At 32.9% G+C, this 19,609-nt stretch overlaps 1 protein-coding gene across 1 annotated transcript in view; it reads right to left on the minus strand.

Moving 5' to 3' along the window:
- LRP1B (LDL receptor related protein 1B) overlaps positions 1-19,609 on the minus strand; it is a 1,815,754-nt gene that overhangs the window by 316,467 nt on the left and 1,479,678 nt on the right. Inside the window, exons 42-43 of the mRNA XM_041739937.1 lie at positions 6,043-6,232; positions 3,039-3,243 (exon numbers count right to left, since the gene is read on the minus strand). Coding sequence (XP_041595871.1) covers positions 3,039-3,243; positions 6,043-6,232 — 395 coding nt within the window. The remainder of the gene's footprint in view (positions 1-3,038; positions 3,244-6,042; positions 6,233-19,609) is intronic.

Below are 19,609 nucleotides of genomic sequence, written 5' to 3' on the forward strand. Positions count from 1 at the left end.
TGTATGTGACTTAGGTGCTATTGAACAGCTACTAAGCTTCTCTGTGACTTATTTTCTTCATCAGTTAAGTGGGAATAATTATAATAATGCCTACCACATAGGAATACTATGAAAATAAAATGAAATATGAAAAGCTCAGCACAGTATCTAGAGCACTGTTAGCATTCACTGACCTGTTAGCTAGTACGGTGGTTAATAGGTTGATATAACTCTCAGAAGCCTTAAAAAGTAAAAATGAACGATAGTGTATTTTAATTAATAAACAGTCTCTAGGTCAAATTTTGTAAAAGCATTAGAGGATTTTAAAAATGCATCGCTTATTTTATTAGCAAAAATATACATTATCATATTGTTCACTGTAGCCAGCCAGAAAGTATCCTGGTTTAGACAGGGATGCAAAATGGAAAGTTGAAATCTTAACTAGGTATATAATTTTTGAAATGTCAAAAGAAATCTTTTAAGTTAAATTAGAGATCTGATGACTGAACCACTTAAATTACCATACATTAGAATATACTGTGGAGGTAAAAACAAAGTAGGTATATAGAAAAGTAACTGAAGTGAATAAAGCAGTGCTATAAGGCACTGTGGAAGCATTTTTTCATACCAGGATCCAGTAGAAAATAGTACCACATCCAGGACAATAATTTTCCTGACTGATTTTTTACAAGTATTATCCAGTAGTTTCATTTAGAGTTTCTTTGCTATATACTGGGCATATACTTTTGTACTGGATCCTCATAATAACCCTGAAAATTAGGTAGATAATCTGTATATTGGAAAACTATAATTTATGAAGATTAAATGTTTTACTAAAGGTTACATGGCCTCTATTTTTATTATTTTTAACTGATGATGGCTAATTTTCATCCAATAGCTATTATTTTATTTCGTTAAGAAATTATTTAATTTATTTAACCAAAAAAAAAAAAAGTATCCATTTCTCCCACTCACACCACCTTTTGCAACCATCAATCTGTTCTCTGTATCTATGAGATTGTTTACTTGTTTTCTATGATTCCACATATAAGGGAGGTCATAAGGTATTTGTCTTTTTCTGAGTTATTTTACTTAGAATGCCCTCGAGGTCCATCCACACTGTCTCAAATGGCAAAATAGCATTCTTTTTTTTATGGTTGAATAATATTGCATTGAATAAATATATCATATTTTCTTTATTCATTTAGCTATTGATGGACACTTGTGTTGCTTCTACATCTTGCCTGTTGTATATAATGCTGCAATTAACATAAGAGTGGATATATCTTTTTAAATTTATATTTCTGTTTTCTTGGTTTAAATACTCAGAAGTGGAATGGCTGCATTATATGATATTTTTGTTTTTAATTTTTTGAGGAACCTCCATTCTGTTTTCCATAGTGACTGTACCGATTTATATTTTCACCATCAGAGTACAAAAGTGTTCCCTTTTCTTTCATCCTTGCCAACACTTATTTCTTGTCCTTTTGATAATAGCCATTTTAACTGGTACGAGGTGATATCTCCTTGTGGTTTTGATATGCATTTCACCAATGAATAACGTTGAGCATCTTTTCATGTGTCTGTTGGCCATCAGTATATCCTTTTTGGGAAAATGTCTATTCCATCCATCTGCCTTTTAGAATCATATTGATTTGTTTTATTGAGTTGTATGAGTTCTTTATATATTTTGGTTATTACCTCACATGGCTTTGAATTGGAAAAGATAAACCAAGAATATGATCACAGTTATTGCCTTTAACACAAACTGTATTCATCAGGTCATAGTTAATTATTATTCCCATGTGCCTTAAGCACTCAACTGTCCTATAATCAGTACTACCTAAAGTTGTCACTCCACAATAAGATGAGTGACCTGTACTAGAATGTAAATCAATGCATTTCTTCACTCATCAAGAAACTCTCTCACTATCTCTCTATGTCTCTCTCACACACACAAATGTCCATATCTATATACACACATATATACACACATACAAACATATATGTATATATACAATTAGTTTCCCAGGGATAATTATATCTATAATACATATAAATTTATATCGTATACAGGTATATATCTATATGTATAAATATATTTATAGGGATATATTCAATTGAATTAAACAGTATGCTTGATGGTGTAGATAAGGCATTAACAAACTATGCCCTGCTAGTTGATTGCCTTTATCCGTAAATCAAGTTTTACTGAAATACCATCATACCCATTCATTTACATATTCCCTATGTCTGCTTTTAGTGTTGCAGTTGTGATAGAAACAATATGGCTCATAAAGCTTCAAATATTTACTATGTGGTACTTCAGGAAATTCAGTGGAGGAACAAAGAGACACAGGATCATTTTGCCCTTTAGGCACGCGCTGGGCTGGGGATACAAGGGTCAAGATTTCTCCAGTTTGTGTTATCACCCATATATTAATTGCCTGAGCTCTGAGCTTTCCCAGTTGCTAAGAATTGCTGTTCTCATAGAATAAATGTACTATTCTACAGACCCCAAATACCTGCCATAAAGGTTCTACAGAGGCAGCATTAAACTGTTCCATTAACATTTTATTTGGAACCCAGAGAAAAGAGAATACATATGACCCTCACAGAATTCCTATTTTTTTTTTACTTCAAAGCTTTTAGGTTGTTTTGAGGACCCAAGCATAGACAGAGGATTATTTTCTTCTTTTCCAATGTTCTTTTATCCCAGGGAAGCAAATCAATTTGATTTCACATTTAAAAATATATAACTAACAAGGCTTATGCAAATCACTCTGACAATTCCAGTTCAATTAATAATTAAGAAAAACTTGGTTATTATCTCTCCAGAATAAAGTTTGTAAGAGTTAGACAGTCTCAATGGGAACAAAGGAGTAATTTTTTCAAAATATCATCCACTTTTCTTTTTCAGTTTATATTCAATTGGATTGGTTCAAACATTTACAAATTGAGAAATCTCTTGATACACATATTTCAGGGAAGTACAAAGCATATTTTTTTTCAAATGTATTATTGTTTAAATCTAGAAGAAAGAAAATCTGTTAACTTACATGTCTCTGAGATCCATCATATTCACACCTTTCAATTTTTCCTAGGCTGCCATCTGAGAAATACAGCTTCTCTGCACGGTGGTCAATGGTGAGACCATTTGGAGTGAGTATGTCTGTACTGACCACCACTTGAGCATTTTTCCCAGTCAGGGTAGATCTCATGATACTTGGATGCTGTTCATTCCAGTTGGTCCAAAACATTAAACTAATTGAAATGAAAATTGTGATAATAAATTAAAATTTTAATAAACAATAGAAACAGTAGAAATGTGGTGAGGTTAAGCTGTTTAAAAGGAAGCAAAATTGTTTGTCTCATATTCTAAAACCCTTAAGTAAGTCTAGCTATTAAGTGGAGATGCATATATCATATATACATGTATATTTTTCTGAGGTTCTTAAATAAAACCTGAAAACTATTTCTGTAAAATAATTATCTTGTACATTCCCTCAAATAATTAAGTTGAGTCAGTTTGATATATAATGACAATTTATTTTAATTATGGGAAAAACAGTTATCTTAAATTTTCTGTGAATTGCAAATATATTCTAACTTATTAATGTCATGTTTTAGCAGATTGATTATAATTGTTTAGACATCGTTCTTAACCTAACTGTATTTCTTTTCTAATTGGTAAATATAAAAAATATCCTTCTCCTTACTGGTTTGCTTTTTAAATTCTGCATTCTCTTTTATATATGTTTTAGAGAAATAGAATTAATAAACTTTATATTTCTTTAATTTCTTTTTTTCTCTTCTCAGTGTAATTTTTTAAAAATGACAATGTTGCTTTTGGAATTCCAGATATTACTCTCACCTCCCTAAAAGTATTATCTATTACTTACAGAGTTTATAGAATGTTTTAAATCAGTGTTCTATCAACCTAATTTGAGGAAGCCATTACAAGTCACTTGAAGACTAGAGAGTCTGTTGAGTTTCAGTTTCTAGTCCCTATATTTATGGAAGCAGCTCTTCTTTCTCTTCTTCTTCTTTTTTTTTTTTCTTCTTTCTCTTCTTTTACCTATAGGACTGTCCCTAAGAGTTTATTTGAAGACTAGTTGTTGCTCAGAATGGCAAAAAAGGGAAGGAAGGAAGGAAGGAAGGAAGGAAGGAAGGAAGGAAGGAAGGAAGAAAGGAAGGAAGGAAAGAGGAAGGGACAGAGAGGCTATCAGGAAAGCTGTTTTACTTATTTGAAAAAAATATGCTAAATATATTTTGACAAAGAAAAAGTATTTGAAATAATATTTCATATGTACAGCAAGATTGCATATATCATTCCTATGTATGATCATTTAAAGGTCATATAGAATTACAACTGAATAAAGTTTTCAATACGGGTTTTTGAGTATTATGCAAACACCAATTACTAAACAATGCTTAAGTCACAACAAAATCTTTCTACTTGTTAATTTAAAATATAACCTCTACCAACTGAGAAAAGCTGGGTCAACTATGCTCTTTATTAAAATGTTTCATAGCCTTTCCATCTATCCTGCGGAATATAAAAGCATTCAAAATGAACCTGTGTCAAAAATATTTTGTCCAATGACTGGGTAAATTTGCAAAAACAAATGGCATTTCACTTTCTTAAGTTACACAGTAGCTTTATCCACATACTGTGACTTTTAAAAGAAAACATTTTGGTATGTTTAATTCCAATTTACAGTTCACTATATGCAAGATGGAAGTGTAATGTTAGCTTATGTAGTAATATTATAGGATAAACCAGTTAAACCAAGCATATATAATATAAATTATCAGTGATTGCCCTTATGTTTATTTCAAAATTGTCTTAGAAATTCCTTTGATTAGCTGCAGAATATTTATTATTGTCCTAAGATTCTCCTGGTGAACCATCGAGATCAGTGCAGTTGATTTAACAAGAAGCTGTATTGTGATACATTAGTGGTGTGAGCCGAACCAGCTCTGCCTAGGCATCTGAAGTCCTGTGTGCATCTGAACTAAGTCACCAGAACTGTGTGAGGAACTTTCTCTCAACCTTCAGAGTCTTCATTTATAATATGAAGGTATTTAATTGAATTAAATCTAATCTCATTTGTAGCTCTGTAAGAGTATCCAGATGTAGTTATTCACACACTGATGAATTTATGCAATCATCCTTTCAAGTGGTCAGGGTCAGTGTTTATCAGTAATTGTTTTTGTTTATTCTTCATTTTTTCTTTACCACATCTAAAAAGAGCTCTTCAATTTCTACTTACTGAAAGCCAGAGTTACCTGACTGTTATTTGATTAATTTAAGAGCAAAAGGACTTTCCAGTAGTTAACAAATTTCCTACTATATGGAAGTAGAACTTCATAAATGTCCTTGTTCTATATAACACAACTTTGTTCTTCTTTTTTTCATACAATTGCTTCCTTACGGCATCCACTTCAAACATGAATTTCTTCTAATTTGTTTTGGTTTTTGTTCTCTTATATCATGGCCTGAGCATTTCTTCTTGTCATGAAATCTTGGTAAGTATTATTATAAATGCCTGCACAATATATCATCAAACACATGTGAAGAACTTAGACGATTGTCAAGTCTTTTGATAATAAAGCTGCACACAAAGATTTATTGTTGTTTTCTCTATATTTTCTCTGTATTTCGATTGGACAGACTCGTCAAAATTATTTAATTAGATTATAGAAATATCTTTTAGTTTTCAATACATGTTAATAGTTTTTTTTAAGATTTATCATTTCAATCAGCTATGCATTAATGTCTTCTTCAAATACCTTTTCCAACACAGTATTGTTTCTATTTTCCCTTTCATCATTTACATTTGCTTTTGCTGCAATTCTTACGGAGTTGATACCTAGCATTTCATAAGTCTGAATTCTAACTATTCACATTAACGATGCTCGTATTAAAGAATTAGCGTCATGAATTGGGAAAGGAGAACTTCAAAAAAAACTTGTATTTTAAAAGTTAATTCATTTTAAAATTAACATAATTTTGATAATCTTTGACAAATGAAGAAATAACAATTCACTGTTTCTTACTTTTGGCATTCATCCAGGGCAAGCACATGCGGGTGGTCATCCTCTGACATGGCAATGACAGCTTCTCTGTCAAATGCTCCTGGCCGAGTCTGGTCCACTGTGTGTCTGGTGATGGATGAGGTAGTGGAGCTGGTCCAGTATAGTGTATCCCAAGCTCTGTGATAGGCAAGTCCTTCAACAGAACCCACATCTGTTGGGGGAAGGAAAATAATACATTTACACTTTTATCTACAAAAGATATAGTACCTTAAATGCCTTTTCTGTCAAGAATGAATAAACGAATATATAAATATTCATATATTTACATGTTATTTTAGCAATCATTTATTCAAAAACTCTCCAGAATAAAGACATAATTTTGGTGCCTGCAATTGATAGCTGATTACAGATAGAAAAACTGAGCTATGAACTGGTATAGTTGTCTCAAGAGCAGTTCTTGCAAAATCATGTCATTAAAACCTGAAACTTCTCACTCTCCCTCAAGAAAAAAATCTCAAATAAGCAATTGATTTTTAATGTAAGAAAATGGTGTCTCTTTTTTTCATATCTTAATCATTAACTTTCCAAAAGTGTGCAATGATTTAGAGATGCTTTTGAAAATCATGTTACATAATCCTAATGAATTTTATTTTGATACTATATCTGAAGACATCAAGGAAAAATAAACACATCAAAAACTACAACAGTATTGAAAAGCCAAATTTAACACCACACTTCCAACTATCAAACAATGGTAGAGAATGTTTAATAAGTTATTGTAGCAAGTTCTTTGATTCTATTCAACTAATGTGATATAAAAATAAAAGAAAATGAAATTAAATACCAGCTAATGTATGCTTTAAATGTTGTCAGAGAAGATAAATGGTAGTACACAGATTCCAGTACATAAAAGTGACAATGTGAAAAACAAGAGTAATTATTTCTTAGAACTGTATTCCTAATTACTAGGATAACACAAGATAGCTCTTTTTTTTTCCAGAGGTGCTTTGAGTACCTTTTTTTAGTATAACCAAATTATTACAATTTTCCTTTGTGTTGTCTATTTTCCTCAGAGTTATTACTCTTAGGATGTTTAATTTCAGGAAGAGTATATATATATATATATATATATATATATATATATATATATATATATAGATAGCTTTGGCAGTCATGCTAAGAAATTAGCATGATAAGAGGCAGAGCTTTTGTACTGTTTTTCCTCTCAAAGAATCCCTGAAAGGAATTATTCAGCTATTCTAAAATCAGGTAGATAAAAAGGGTTATTTTCAGGTTTAAGATGGGTAAATATTTAGTTTCATGGTCAATCAATAGGATTTAGTGGGAGTATTGCAAAACAACATTAAAGTCTTTTAACTGGATTTCATTTATGTAAGTTTTGTCATTATTTTCTTCTACACAGAACAGAGAAAAATCCACTAACAATAAAATTATTAGCTACCATTTATTGGGCACTGTCTTTCTGCTAGGAATTGTGCTATTTTGCATCCATCGATATATTTGTAAAGCTACTCTATGAAGTTTGTTTTATTGTTCTTTTTTTCCTAAGAAGAAAACTAAACCCCATGGTCACAGGACTGATAGAGTTAAAGATTATTAACACAGGTTCATCTGCTTCCAAAAGCCTGTATTCTTTAGCACTACCATTTAGGGATGGGTTTATAGCCCCTATCACCTATTCTCAACTATACAAAGATGGAATCAAACAAATGACTCATTAGTTTCAACTTGTCTGACTCTAGGTGAATTGGACAACCGGTAATTTACTCTGAGTGGCCTCCTCTCAAACATTCAACAAAACAATATGTAAGAAATTAATGTGGGTAGGGAAACTTAGGCCAGAGATGATGAGGAAAATTATGAAATACAATCACAATAAAATCTGTTCAACTCCTTTTACATGAATCATGGTGTTCTTACTTGAGGTAAGGAAGTGGGAGGTTGATAATGGTTAAAGATGTTTTAATTATTAATTAAAAAAATTATCCATTCTGCTGTATTTTTTACACTTTCAAACCATGTCAGAAATGAAGCTAACTCTATTATAGTAAGCAGCATTATGCTCCTTCACCATTCACAAACAGAATGAGAAATGGCATAGCTCTGGAAAAATCTACATAGATTCATCCACTCTCATTCTGTATCTTCCCCCTCCCTTGGCTTTGACAGATCTTCTTTATAGCCACCTTTCCCCTGGCACACCAGGAACAAAACACTTGGTATCACCATTGAGATGAAGCTGTCTTTTTCCATAGATGATATAGGTCCAGGTTTACTAGAATACATAATACACTTCATTGTCCAGGTACAATCTCTTACTTTATTTTTGTAATATAAAGTTACTGACAGTACATTTAATCATAATCTGATGTTACATTACAAAGTATTGCAGTAATGCATTTTTTTCTCAAAAAGATATCTCTCTATAAAAATTTTATTTGTCATTAATAGAGCCAATTAAAGACATCTATAAAATTAAAAATCATGAAAAATATCTTAGTTGAGATAAGACATTCATGTCATTTTTATGATTATTTCACACAATGTGGGTTCCTGTGTGTTTGTGTGTGTATGTATATGTGTGTATATTTGAACATTAAGGTAGAATAAGAACTTTGAGTTACTTGTCTTGGCAGGTAATTATGTAGTTTGAAAATTAAAGTAAAATGCCTATCTATCCAGTAAACTAGCCCTCAAATATTAAACAGAATTAAACATCTTTTGGAACTCATGGACTGAGAATGGGCATTATATGTATACATATATATATATATATATATATATATATATTTATATGATATATATATCATATGTTATATGTTATATATATGCTATATATACATATAAAAAACACTGATATATATATATATATCACTTATTGGGCATTATCTTTCTGATATATATCAGTGTTATTTTTGCAACTCCATACTTATTGCCTCAGCAAAATAATTATATTGAAAGTGTGATGCACAACCAAGTAAAAATATTACCTTCCTATTCCATGCATTTATTAAAAAAAAAGTGAAAGAGGTCCCTTCCCTCCATCCTTCTTTGAGCTGGGAATTAGGTTTGGCTAAGCATGAATGAGGTCCCGATACGTTTTTGTAGAAGTAAGAAGAGGAGGCCAGTTCATTAAAAAATACAAGGCAGGCAAGTAGCTCAGAACCATGGCTATACTTCATTTCCTGGATTCTAATTTCCACATAAATAAACAAGGAAATTGATCCTACCAGCCTGGCACACCAGAAACTACTCTGACAGCTACCCAGAAGACATCATAGAGAACACACATTCATCTCATCACCACTCAAGAAGGGGCAATAGCTCCTTCTTGTCTTTATGGTGTTCAGGATAAGAGCTTACAGAATGGGAAAGGCAATGAAAGATTTTCTCGGGAGGCATCTACATGTACAAAACACTGCCATTCATCTGGCTGGAACAATAATCACAGATTAAATCCTGTGGCAAAATTAACAGGAAAATAATATTTATTTAAAAGATGTGCTATAAAAAAATAAAGATATGCTATAACTGCAAAGCATCATCATGGCCTCTCTTGTTGGAAGATCCTATTCTCTTACTCATTGGCTTATTTACTAAAGCCATGAAGTATTAGAAGGTTTGTCATTTGAAATTGTATCAGTAGTATAAAGCACCCTAATTTTGTCTACAGGATCTAAAGACAGAGAGCAGGTTCAATTTTCAACCCAGGTACTAAATGAGGGTATACAAATGGGTGATAAAACATAAAACATGTTTGATATTATCAGCCATCAAAGAAATGCAAATCAAAATCATACTTCACATACATTATGATGACTGTAATTTTAAAAGAAAATAACAAGTTTTAGCAAAGATGTGGAAGACGTGAAGCCCTCATACATTGCTGGTGGGAATATAAAATAGTGCAGCTGCTGTGGAAAACAGTGTGGCAGTTTTTCAAATGTTAAATATATAATTACCATTTGACAAAACAATTCCACTAGTAGATCCATACTCAAGAGAAATGAAAATGTATACCTACATGGACACACATGTTCAATGCAATTTTATTCATAAAGGCCAAAAGCAGAACTAGCCCAAATATCAATCACCTGTTGAATGATGAATGGATTGTGGTATATCTATACAATGGAATATTTTTCAGCAATAAGAAAAAATGAAGTACTGATATAAGCTAAAACATGAATGAACCATGAAAATAGTACACTAAGTACAAGAATCCAGTCACATTAGACCACTTATTCTACAATTTCTTTTACATTACATCTTTAAAAGCATAAAATAGATCAGTGATTGGTTAGACAGCATGGGGCAGGAGAATAAAAAGTAATTGCTAATTGGTATGAGCTTTTCCTGAAGAGTGGGGTGTGGAAAATATTGTCAAATTGATGGTCATTATGGTTACACAACTCTGAAAATAGTAATAGACACTTTAAATGAGTGAAATGGTATATGGATGATCAAACGAGGAGCACTCTTGAAGGAAAGGTATAAAATAATATGAGAATAAGCATCAATAAATTGGATACAATTTAGGGTCTAATTTAATAAACACTTACATTTCTATTATGAGTCTAGCCACAGTGGACAAAAATGGGTGTTTTAATTTTGTTAGCCAGTGAGGATACTGATGTAGTTTTAGAATATAGGTGAGGTTTAGTGGGGTGAGGTCCAGAGCCAACGACCAAGAAAGAATACTTGAGCTGTCTGTCCTTGGTGCAAAATAGTGGTTTTATTAAAGCACGGGGACAGGACCCGTGGGCAGGAGGAGGTGCTGCTTGGGGTTGGCTTGTGAGGGGTGGCTGATTATATACTTGGGAGTTGGGGAAGGTAAGGAAAAGGGAAATTTTCAAAAGAATTTTTGTATGCTAAAGAGGACCTATGAGATATTAGAGGCCTTGTCATTGTCAAATTAAGGTTGTTTTTCCCTCTAGTAAAGCATTAACATTAAGATACTTGGGAGTTTCTTTCTGGAAGTTAGGTTATTGATAAGAATGCTTTTTTTTTTCTTGCAAATCACTAAGACATTTTCTAAACTGAGGGAGACTCCTGTCTATAGGACTACAATCTCTATAAGTTAACTATTTGTTTTTCCTTTCCCTTAGCTTTATGGCAGCCAGGAGTGCCTTGAGGAATGTCACACACATCCCACCTCTTGGGGAGTGAGGGGGTATTAGAGGAGTGTCAGCTTGTGCTTTGTCCTCTGCTAGCCTTCTGTTCCTTCATCAGATACTGTAGGAAATTAAAATACCTGCTAGTTTCTCTTGAGTCTACTTTACCAAAATACTTTACAAATGATTAACTCTGTGGGTTATTTCCCTTTTCTAACTATTCAACTGATAAACTGATTCTAATAGATTTTAATGTAGATCACTTACTATAAATTGGACTACCACCTTCTGGTTTGGAGACATTTTTGTTTTTACATTAATAAATAAAATAAAATGATTATCTAAAATCTTTCAGATATAGGCATTCATTTTTATTTCCTCAGACTATGTAAGGACATTAACAAATCACATACCTAATAGGTATCAGTAGAGGGTACTGGCCAGGGTAAGATCTGAACTTTCTGATATTCATTCAGATTGGAAATGGCCTACTAGAGGCTGCCAAATATTGGAAATGGCAACCCTGATCACATCTAAACTACAGCAACAGCTTTTATCTGTACACTTTGCCCCAAATCTTTATGTTCTTATATTCTTTACTTTTAAAAACCTCAACATATTTTACTAGTCCGATTTACTAAAAACTAAAAAAAAAAAAAAAAAAAAAAAAGAAAAGGAAAAAAAATCAAAATCTATATGATAGTCTACAGGTTTAAATAAGGGACAATTCTACTGGGAAGAAAGTATTGTTTTGTGACTAAATACCTGGAAAACAAAGGCTCTGCTGGAAAACTATTAAGACTTCAGTAATATGGCAAGCATTAAATAAATAAACCAAAACTAATAGCCTGATATGTACAAAAATAGCTAGTCAAAATATTACGTAATGGAGAGAAGATGCCAATCCAAGTAGCCATTAAAGATGGGGTTCCAGTGAGTGAATGTACCTAGGCAACTGCTCCATGTTTGATTACCTGAATTTGACCTTTCTTATGCCCAAAATATTATAAAAATATCTTTCAAGAATGTGGTTACTTAACCTCAGGCCCTCATCCCTCTTGAGATACAACCCATTCAAAGGATTTGAACGGGTAATTGCTTTACATTACTCTTTTGTCCTCAAAAGAGTACTAAAACATGTTTTTCTTTCTAAAAACAAACTTGTTTGCAATCATGCAATCTATCTTGAACAAAGATAAGCATTCACTATTATCCCAAAAGTGGTTTTAATTAGCTGGAACCAGAATACCTCAACTATTTCCAAGTTAGAAGACAGTACCTGCTTTACGTTGCATAACAGAGCAGGACTATTTACTTGGGTTTGCCAGGGGGAAAAAAAGAGGAATTATTTTCCCTAAGGGAGTATTGAAGCAAATTGAAACAGCTTGAAGCTTTTAGGTGACTGTATTTTTTTTCCCCTTAATCTTGTACGTGTGTGTCTGTGTGTGTGTGTGTGTTTTCAGGTTTAAAAACATTAAAGATCTTAGTTTCTACCTGAACTTAAAATTCAGCTGAAAATTTTATAAATTCAGACACGTCTCAAGAAATGCCTTTATCTTGTTTCACCACTAATGGAAGCAAAAAAATTTAAGCCATGAAAAAAATGAGCATATGGTTAATTATAGTTGTGTCGTTCCTTCAGGAGTAACTGGAGATAAGTACTGACTCAAGGAAGATTAAACTAACATCGGAATGCCTAGGGCTTCCAGGCAAAACATAAACTCCAAGGTTTTTAAAACACTCAAGTATGTCATACCTCGCCCTCCAGGGAAAGGCTGGGAGACCTTCTATGTACAGCCTTTCTTTGAGAGATATAATTAGAAAATCACTTGGAACCCATCCGCATTTCCTTTGTGAGAATGCAGTAAATCTTCAGGCCAAAGTTATCAACTGAAATATTCTTGAGAAGCAGGTGTCTCTACCTATTTCCAAGTGTCTGGATAAAATCCAACATTTTTCCCTTAATCAATCCATACAATACAAAACGGTCTCAACATCAATTCCTTTACAAACAGAACAGATAATAATTTTTTAATATCATCTAAAAATAAAGGGAGGCCTTCTTATCCAAACTAAGATCCAGTTTCTCAAGATCCCATTAGATATGTGTTCCCGTGGTGTAAGGCCACCCTCACCTATTCATTAGTTACATAACTTTTGTAAATAATACTCTTCACAGAATAACAGAGGTAAGGAAGTGAGTGGCCAGTGTCATTGTTGCACTAGGGTAAAGCTGGAACCCAACAGGACCAAGGGCAGAGCTGATTTACGGTAGATGATCTACTTGCCAAGAGACTATTACATACCCTGTCCTTAAGCTGTCAGGTCATAAAATCTCCAGTCACTGGAAGAGGGAAAGACATGGTAATGTAAGCTGAATACCTATCTGTATAGCTGTATTTAATTTTGATGGACAGTACAGAGAGACCTCTTGATGTGGAGAAAATGAGGCTTTGTCCTCATTCCTCTAGGCTTGTAAAAAAAATAAAACTCTTTCATGCAACCCCTTTAGAAACTAATAAATTCAAAAAAATACTTATTTATAAATTATTACTACTTTACTTTTTCTTTCTATTATTTTAATGGGCCACAGAAAGCGGTCTTTTTTTTTTTTTTCTGTAAGAAAAGATGAGAACTTTAAAAACACAGCTTTGAGAAAGGCACAGAGATAAGGGCTTTGGGTATCTATAAATAGTATAAATATACATGGTCCTTAAGAGAAGCATAACATTATATCCCCAGCTTGAGAGCTATCCTTTAGTGGCAAATTAATCATTTCATGGAAAGTACTTGAAGTACATCTGTCAATTGTCCATGTTTGGTTAAATAATAAATGTGGTATGCACAATTAATCAGACTGAACACATACATGTAGCTTCTGCTAATCTTAGGGCCTTCTAAATTGAATCCAGTTAAGAGTAGTTACAATGTTGACTTCTGCACCAGAAGCCTAGCATTTTATTGAGCCAATAGTGTATGTATTTCTTCTCTTCGTCCTCCGTCCTCCTCCTCCTCTTTCTTCTCTTTTTCTTCCCCCTCCTCCTCCCCCTCATCCTCCTTGGCTTCTTCTTTTTCCTCCGTTCAGCATTGCCTTTCCTTCTTCAGATATCTCATTAACATCACTGATAGCCATTCTTTTTTTAACATCACTTCACTTCTGATTCAGAGTCTCACTTACTCCTTCAGGATTCTCTCATCTTCTACAATTATCTCTTGCCTAATTCTGCCTTCTGCCTGTTTTTTTGCTTGCTTTATTTTTATATGACCCTTTAGTTTGTGATTTCAGACCTCTGACTTGAATCAATGCCATCCCTTCTATGCCATTCTGTTTCACAGCAAAATTATCTGTTTTGGCTTCTTGGCTCCCTCTTATTGATGGATTTCTGTGGGGTAGAGTGGAGTGGAGGAAATGTTATTCCAGACATCCTTTGTGGCTCTGCCAGTTCTTGGCTTTTTTTTTTTTTTTAATGATTTTATGTATTTATTCAGGAGAGACAGACAGATAGAGAGAGGGAGAGAGAGAGAGAGAGGCAGAGACACAGGCAGAGGGAGAAGCAGGATCCATGCAGGGAGCCCAATGCGGGACTCGATCCCGGGACTCTAGGATCATGCTCTGGGCCAAAGGCAGGCACTAAACCTCTGAGCCACCCAGGGATCCCCAGTTCTTGGCTTTTTAAAAGCTACTGTATCAGATGACTGGTCTGAAACATATAAGACTCAGTGCAAACTAACCTTCCATATTCTAATGTTAAATTTGTTTCTTTACCTATCATATGTAAGTAACTTGATACAATATCTATGTTTTTAGCTATATAGAAAAATGAAAATTAAATAATAATTATTTTCTGAATGATTATAATACTTAGAACAAATATATTTAAATAATAAATGAGATATTTTTAATGGCTTTAAAAAATCAAAAGTAACAATAAATTGTCTTGATTTTTAGATTCCAAGTCCCTTTTCCTTTTAAAAGCTTTTCACGTAGGGGTGCTTGGGCAGATAAATTGTTCAAGTGTCTGACTCTTGGTTTTGGTTTAAATCAAGATCTCATGGGTCCGATGAGCCCCACCTCAGGCTCCATACTCAGTGGGGAGTCTGCTTGAAGTTTCTCTCCCTCTGCCCCTCCCCACGCTTGCATGTACATGATCTTTATCTCAAATAAATAAATTTTAAAAATTAAAAATAAATCAAAAGCTTTTAATATATAATAGTTTGTTCTCTTCAGAAAAAAAAATGAAGTAGTCATTTGTTGTAGTACAGAACTAAGCAAAGATATAAAGCAACATGTCTTTTTGAGGGGTTATCTTTTCAATAGTAATCCCAAGTGAAATGCTTCATAGTATTCAAATTCATATTTGAATTTGCCTTTCAATATTAGAACAGTTATTGTCAGGAATCCAATAAAAAGTTACAAGATTAACAAATTAAGAGATCTTTAAAAAATATAAAGAATCTAAATGTTTAAGTCTAATTGCCGATTTCATGAAGACATTAACAATTTGAATATAAATTCATTTACACTATCAAGTGAATAAATTTAAGGGATCAATATCATAGTAATCTCCCATTTCATAATTTTTTGACTTATGAGGTGTTCCATTGTTAATATTTTAAATAGATACTATTATTCTTTGATGAAAGCACAAAATTAGATGGAAAAAATAAAATAGTGGAATCAATTAAATTAGGTACAGGATTTCCAAAGTATTTTGTATTGATATTAAAATTCATCAGAAACATATTCCATAAGGAGGGCAAATGATGAGATGAGCACTGAGTGTTATTCTATATGTTGACAAATTGTGTTTAAATAAAATAAAATAAATAAAAGAAAAGAAGAGAAATATATCCATAGATTCCCATCAAACCTACAGATCCATTTCCATTGTACCCTGCCCCCTACCTTTAAGAGAAATGATTGTCTTCCTAAAACAGGGAAGTCCACTACTTGTGCTGTTTATCAAGGGCATTGGTCCCCTGCTCTTTCTTACAACATAAAGGTCTCCCATTTTACCAGATCATCTGACATCTTTTATAAGTACCTTGAAACTACACTTTTTAAGATAGCCAGCAATTTCTCAATTGCTAAATCCAATGCACATTTTTTTCATCTTATCTAGTTACTTAGCAGTTGTTGACTGCCTTCCTCCTGAAACCCTTTCAAGAGTTATTCTTTGTTTGCTTGTTTGTTTGACATGTTCTTTCCCATCCTCTCCTATCTCACTGGCTATCTCTTTCCCAGAATCCTCTGCTAGCAACCCTTCCACCCAACCTCTAAAATACAGGTATTATCTAAGGTTTCATTTAGAGTCCTCTTCTTTTCAACTCTGTCCCCTATTTTATCTGATCTATTCCCATAGAAGCATCTATGTGCTTATGTATTCTTTTTCTTTGCCCCTTCCTATCTGTGTTCTTTTTGTCTGTCACCACATTGAAATAAGAGCAGGAAATATAAGTGGTTTGTTCTCAGTTGTATCCCCAACACTGAATAAAGTTCCAGGCACAGAAAAAGCAACTGAAATTATATGTGGAATAAATCAATATGAATTTCTACTACATTAATCCACTGAAGGCAGAATCTATGTATTCATATTTTAATTCTTATATGTGTAAGACCTAATATATTAGAAAACATGCACAGTAATAAGTAAGAGCACCAACTCTGGATTCAGATAATGGTTTTGAATCCCTGAAAATCACTTACCAGCTATACAACTATGGGCAATTCATTTAACTTTTCTGTATTTTCATTTCCTCATTTGTAATGTGGGAATAATTATAGTACCAAATTCATAAGGCATTTGGGATGATTATATGAGTTAACATATGTAAAGGTTTAAAAATAGTGCCTAGTACAAAGGGCTAATATAAGTCAGCATTATTATTATTATTATTAATTGCATTGTTCTACACAAGGCTATAACCAATTATGCTTAGCAACATTAATGCCTGTTGAATAAATTATCATTTCCATTTTCTACAAGTAAACTAGAAATGACAGTTGTTATAGGAGTAGGTTTCTAACTCTAATAAGAGAATACAATCTACATTTGTATATATAAAATTTTCTCTTTATTATAAGAAGTTGGTCTTCAGATTATCTATACTCATCCTTTAGAATAAGTTCAACCATTTAAACAACATAGTGGGGATCTCTGGATGGTGCAGTGGTTTGGCGCCTGCCTTAGGCCCAGGGCGCAATCCTGAAGACCTGGGATCGAATCCCACGTCGGGCTCCCGGTGCATTGGAGCCTGCTTCTCCCTCTGCCTATGTCTCTGCCTCTCTCTCTCTCTGTGTGTGACTATCATAAATAAATAAATAAATAAATAAATAAATAAATAAATAAATACGACATAGTGTATCTTTGAGTCTTAGAGTTGCTTGTGGTTGATAATGTAAGTATTTGATAATCTTTTAGGTGGAAAAGGTATGAGACTACTGGAAAATTAAGCAATTAGAAAATATTAAATTTTTATATATAAAAAAACAAGGATAGAGAGACATAGGAAAAGAAGTAAAGACTGAATAGAAGTGATTTTTTTTTTTTTTAAGATAAGCAGTTATGTAGCAGGAATGTAGAGAAAGGCTATTCCAGATGACAGGCATTGTGGAAAAGGGGCTTAATTCTCTATGGCCAAATTTTGCAAAGAAAAAGGATGGAAACTATTACTGGAAATAAAAAAGAACTTAAGAGATGCAAAGAAATATTTGATCTCTAGGAAATAATAGTGTTTTTGCCTTCAACTCAATACAAAAAAATACCAAGAATTTTATTTAAATAAAGGGTGATTATTCTCTAATCCTTTAAAAACTGGGTGATATATTGAGAATACATTTGTTGCATATAATGCAAGATTACTTTGACGTACTATATACATTGTACATAAACACAAAATTTTCTTTTAAAGATTTATTTATTTATTTTAGAGAAGGAGTGTGTGCACTAGCAAGGGATGGGCAGAGGGAGAGAATTTCAAGCAACTCCTTCCATCTCATGACCCATGAGATCATGACCTGAGCTGAAATAAGGAGTCAAATGCTTTATTGACTCAGCCATTCAGACACCCCTGTGCACACAATATCAAAATACCATAATGACCCCCCCCAAAAAAAGCCATTTAGCCTACCAACTAAAAATATCAATATGAAATACAGAGGCTCACCTTAGTAGATATCCCCCATTGAAAGGTGGTTTAATTAAATTAAATTGCTTTACACATGTTTAAATGGAGTGGAAGGTATATAAATATACACACATTTAATGTTTAAAGTAAAATAACAATAGTATTGAATTCCCTGCAAATATCCCAATTACAAGCAAGGAGAATTATTTATTGAGTACTCACTATATTATCCTCAGCACCATAAAGAAGGAAATACATAAAAAGGAGGACACTAGAATCTACTAGAAGAAAACCTTTTTTTTGTCCCCACTAACTTGCTATTAATTAAATGCCAAATTACATAGTATAGATTATAAGAATTACAAAAATTCAGGGAGGTACATATGATTTTCTGAGCAAGTTTACATCATCATATTTCCTTAAGTCACACAAGCATTTTAATTAAAATATCTTCAAATTTCCACCTACTTTTTAATGAAATCATTTGAGTCTATGCAACTCATTTTTAAATTTTATATTTCTCACTAGCTTTAGTTTTTATAGTCTTCTCTGAATATGCTTTTAAAATGTCCCCACTTCCTACCCTCATTTCCATTGTCATCATCCTTAGTGACGTAACTTTATTTATCAGGCCTTTTATTTATTAATCCTTAGTATTTCTCAACTGCTATGACTTTCTCTACTCAATAGGTATCACATTCAACAATACCACTTCTGGGCTTCAATTTGGCTGTCATCCTCTCCCAACCCTTACCTTCTTATTTGTCAATGTTTTCATTATAACTGAACATAATGTTTGTACCCCAAAGTTTGAGTGTGAAATCTGTCTTTCATCATACAATTAATCACTGTACTCAGACTATGATAGGTGGCCTACCAAAAATGATCAACATGGTCAACCAATTTAATGATATCTTTACTACTAGCCTCAATTTTTATGTTTTTCTCTCTTTCCTCTAAAGCTGGATCATTCTTCAACTTACTTTCTTGACTTCTCTTTAGAATATGGAAGATGATTGGAGGAAGAGGAAGAATTATGGACCAAATTAATCTAGTACAACTTTAGCTTGGCCTCTTGCTCTCCTTAGCACACATCAGTGACATCATGGTGATTTATATGTCACCTTCACAGTGTCTCAGTCTTTTTATTTCTTCCCATAATTCTCTCCTTGCTTGACTTTCATAATTATATACATTCTTGTCTCTCTCTCTTACAGCTCTCTCTTCCTATTTCCCATTATGAGTGATCCCCATGGCTCTTAGTGAACAGAAGACAGCTTATGACTTCAACTATAAAACACTATCTTATGACAGAGACTCTCTCT

This window comes from Vulpes lagopus, chromosome 24 (genome assembly GCF_018345385.1).
Source record: "Vulpes lagopus strain Blue_001 chromosome 24, ASM1834538v1, whole genome shotgun sequence".
Lineage (NCBI taxonomy): Eukaryota > Metazoa > Chordata > Mammalia > Carnivora > Canidae > Vulpes > Vulpes lagopus.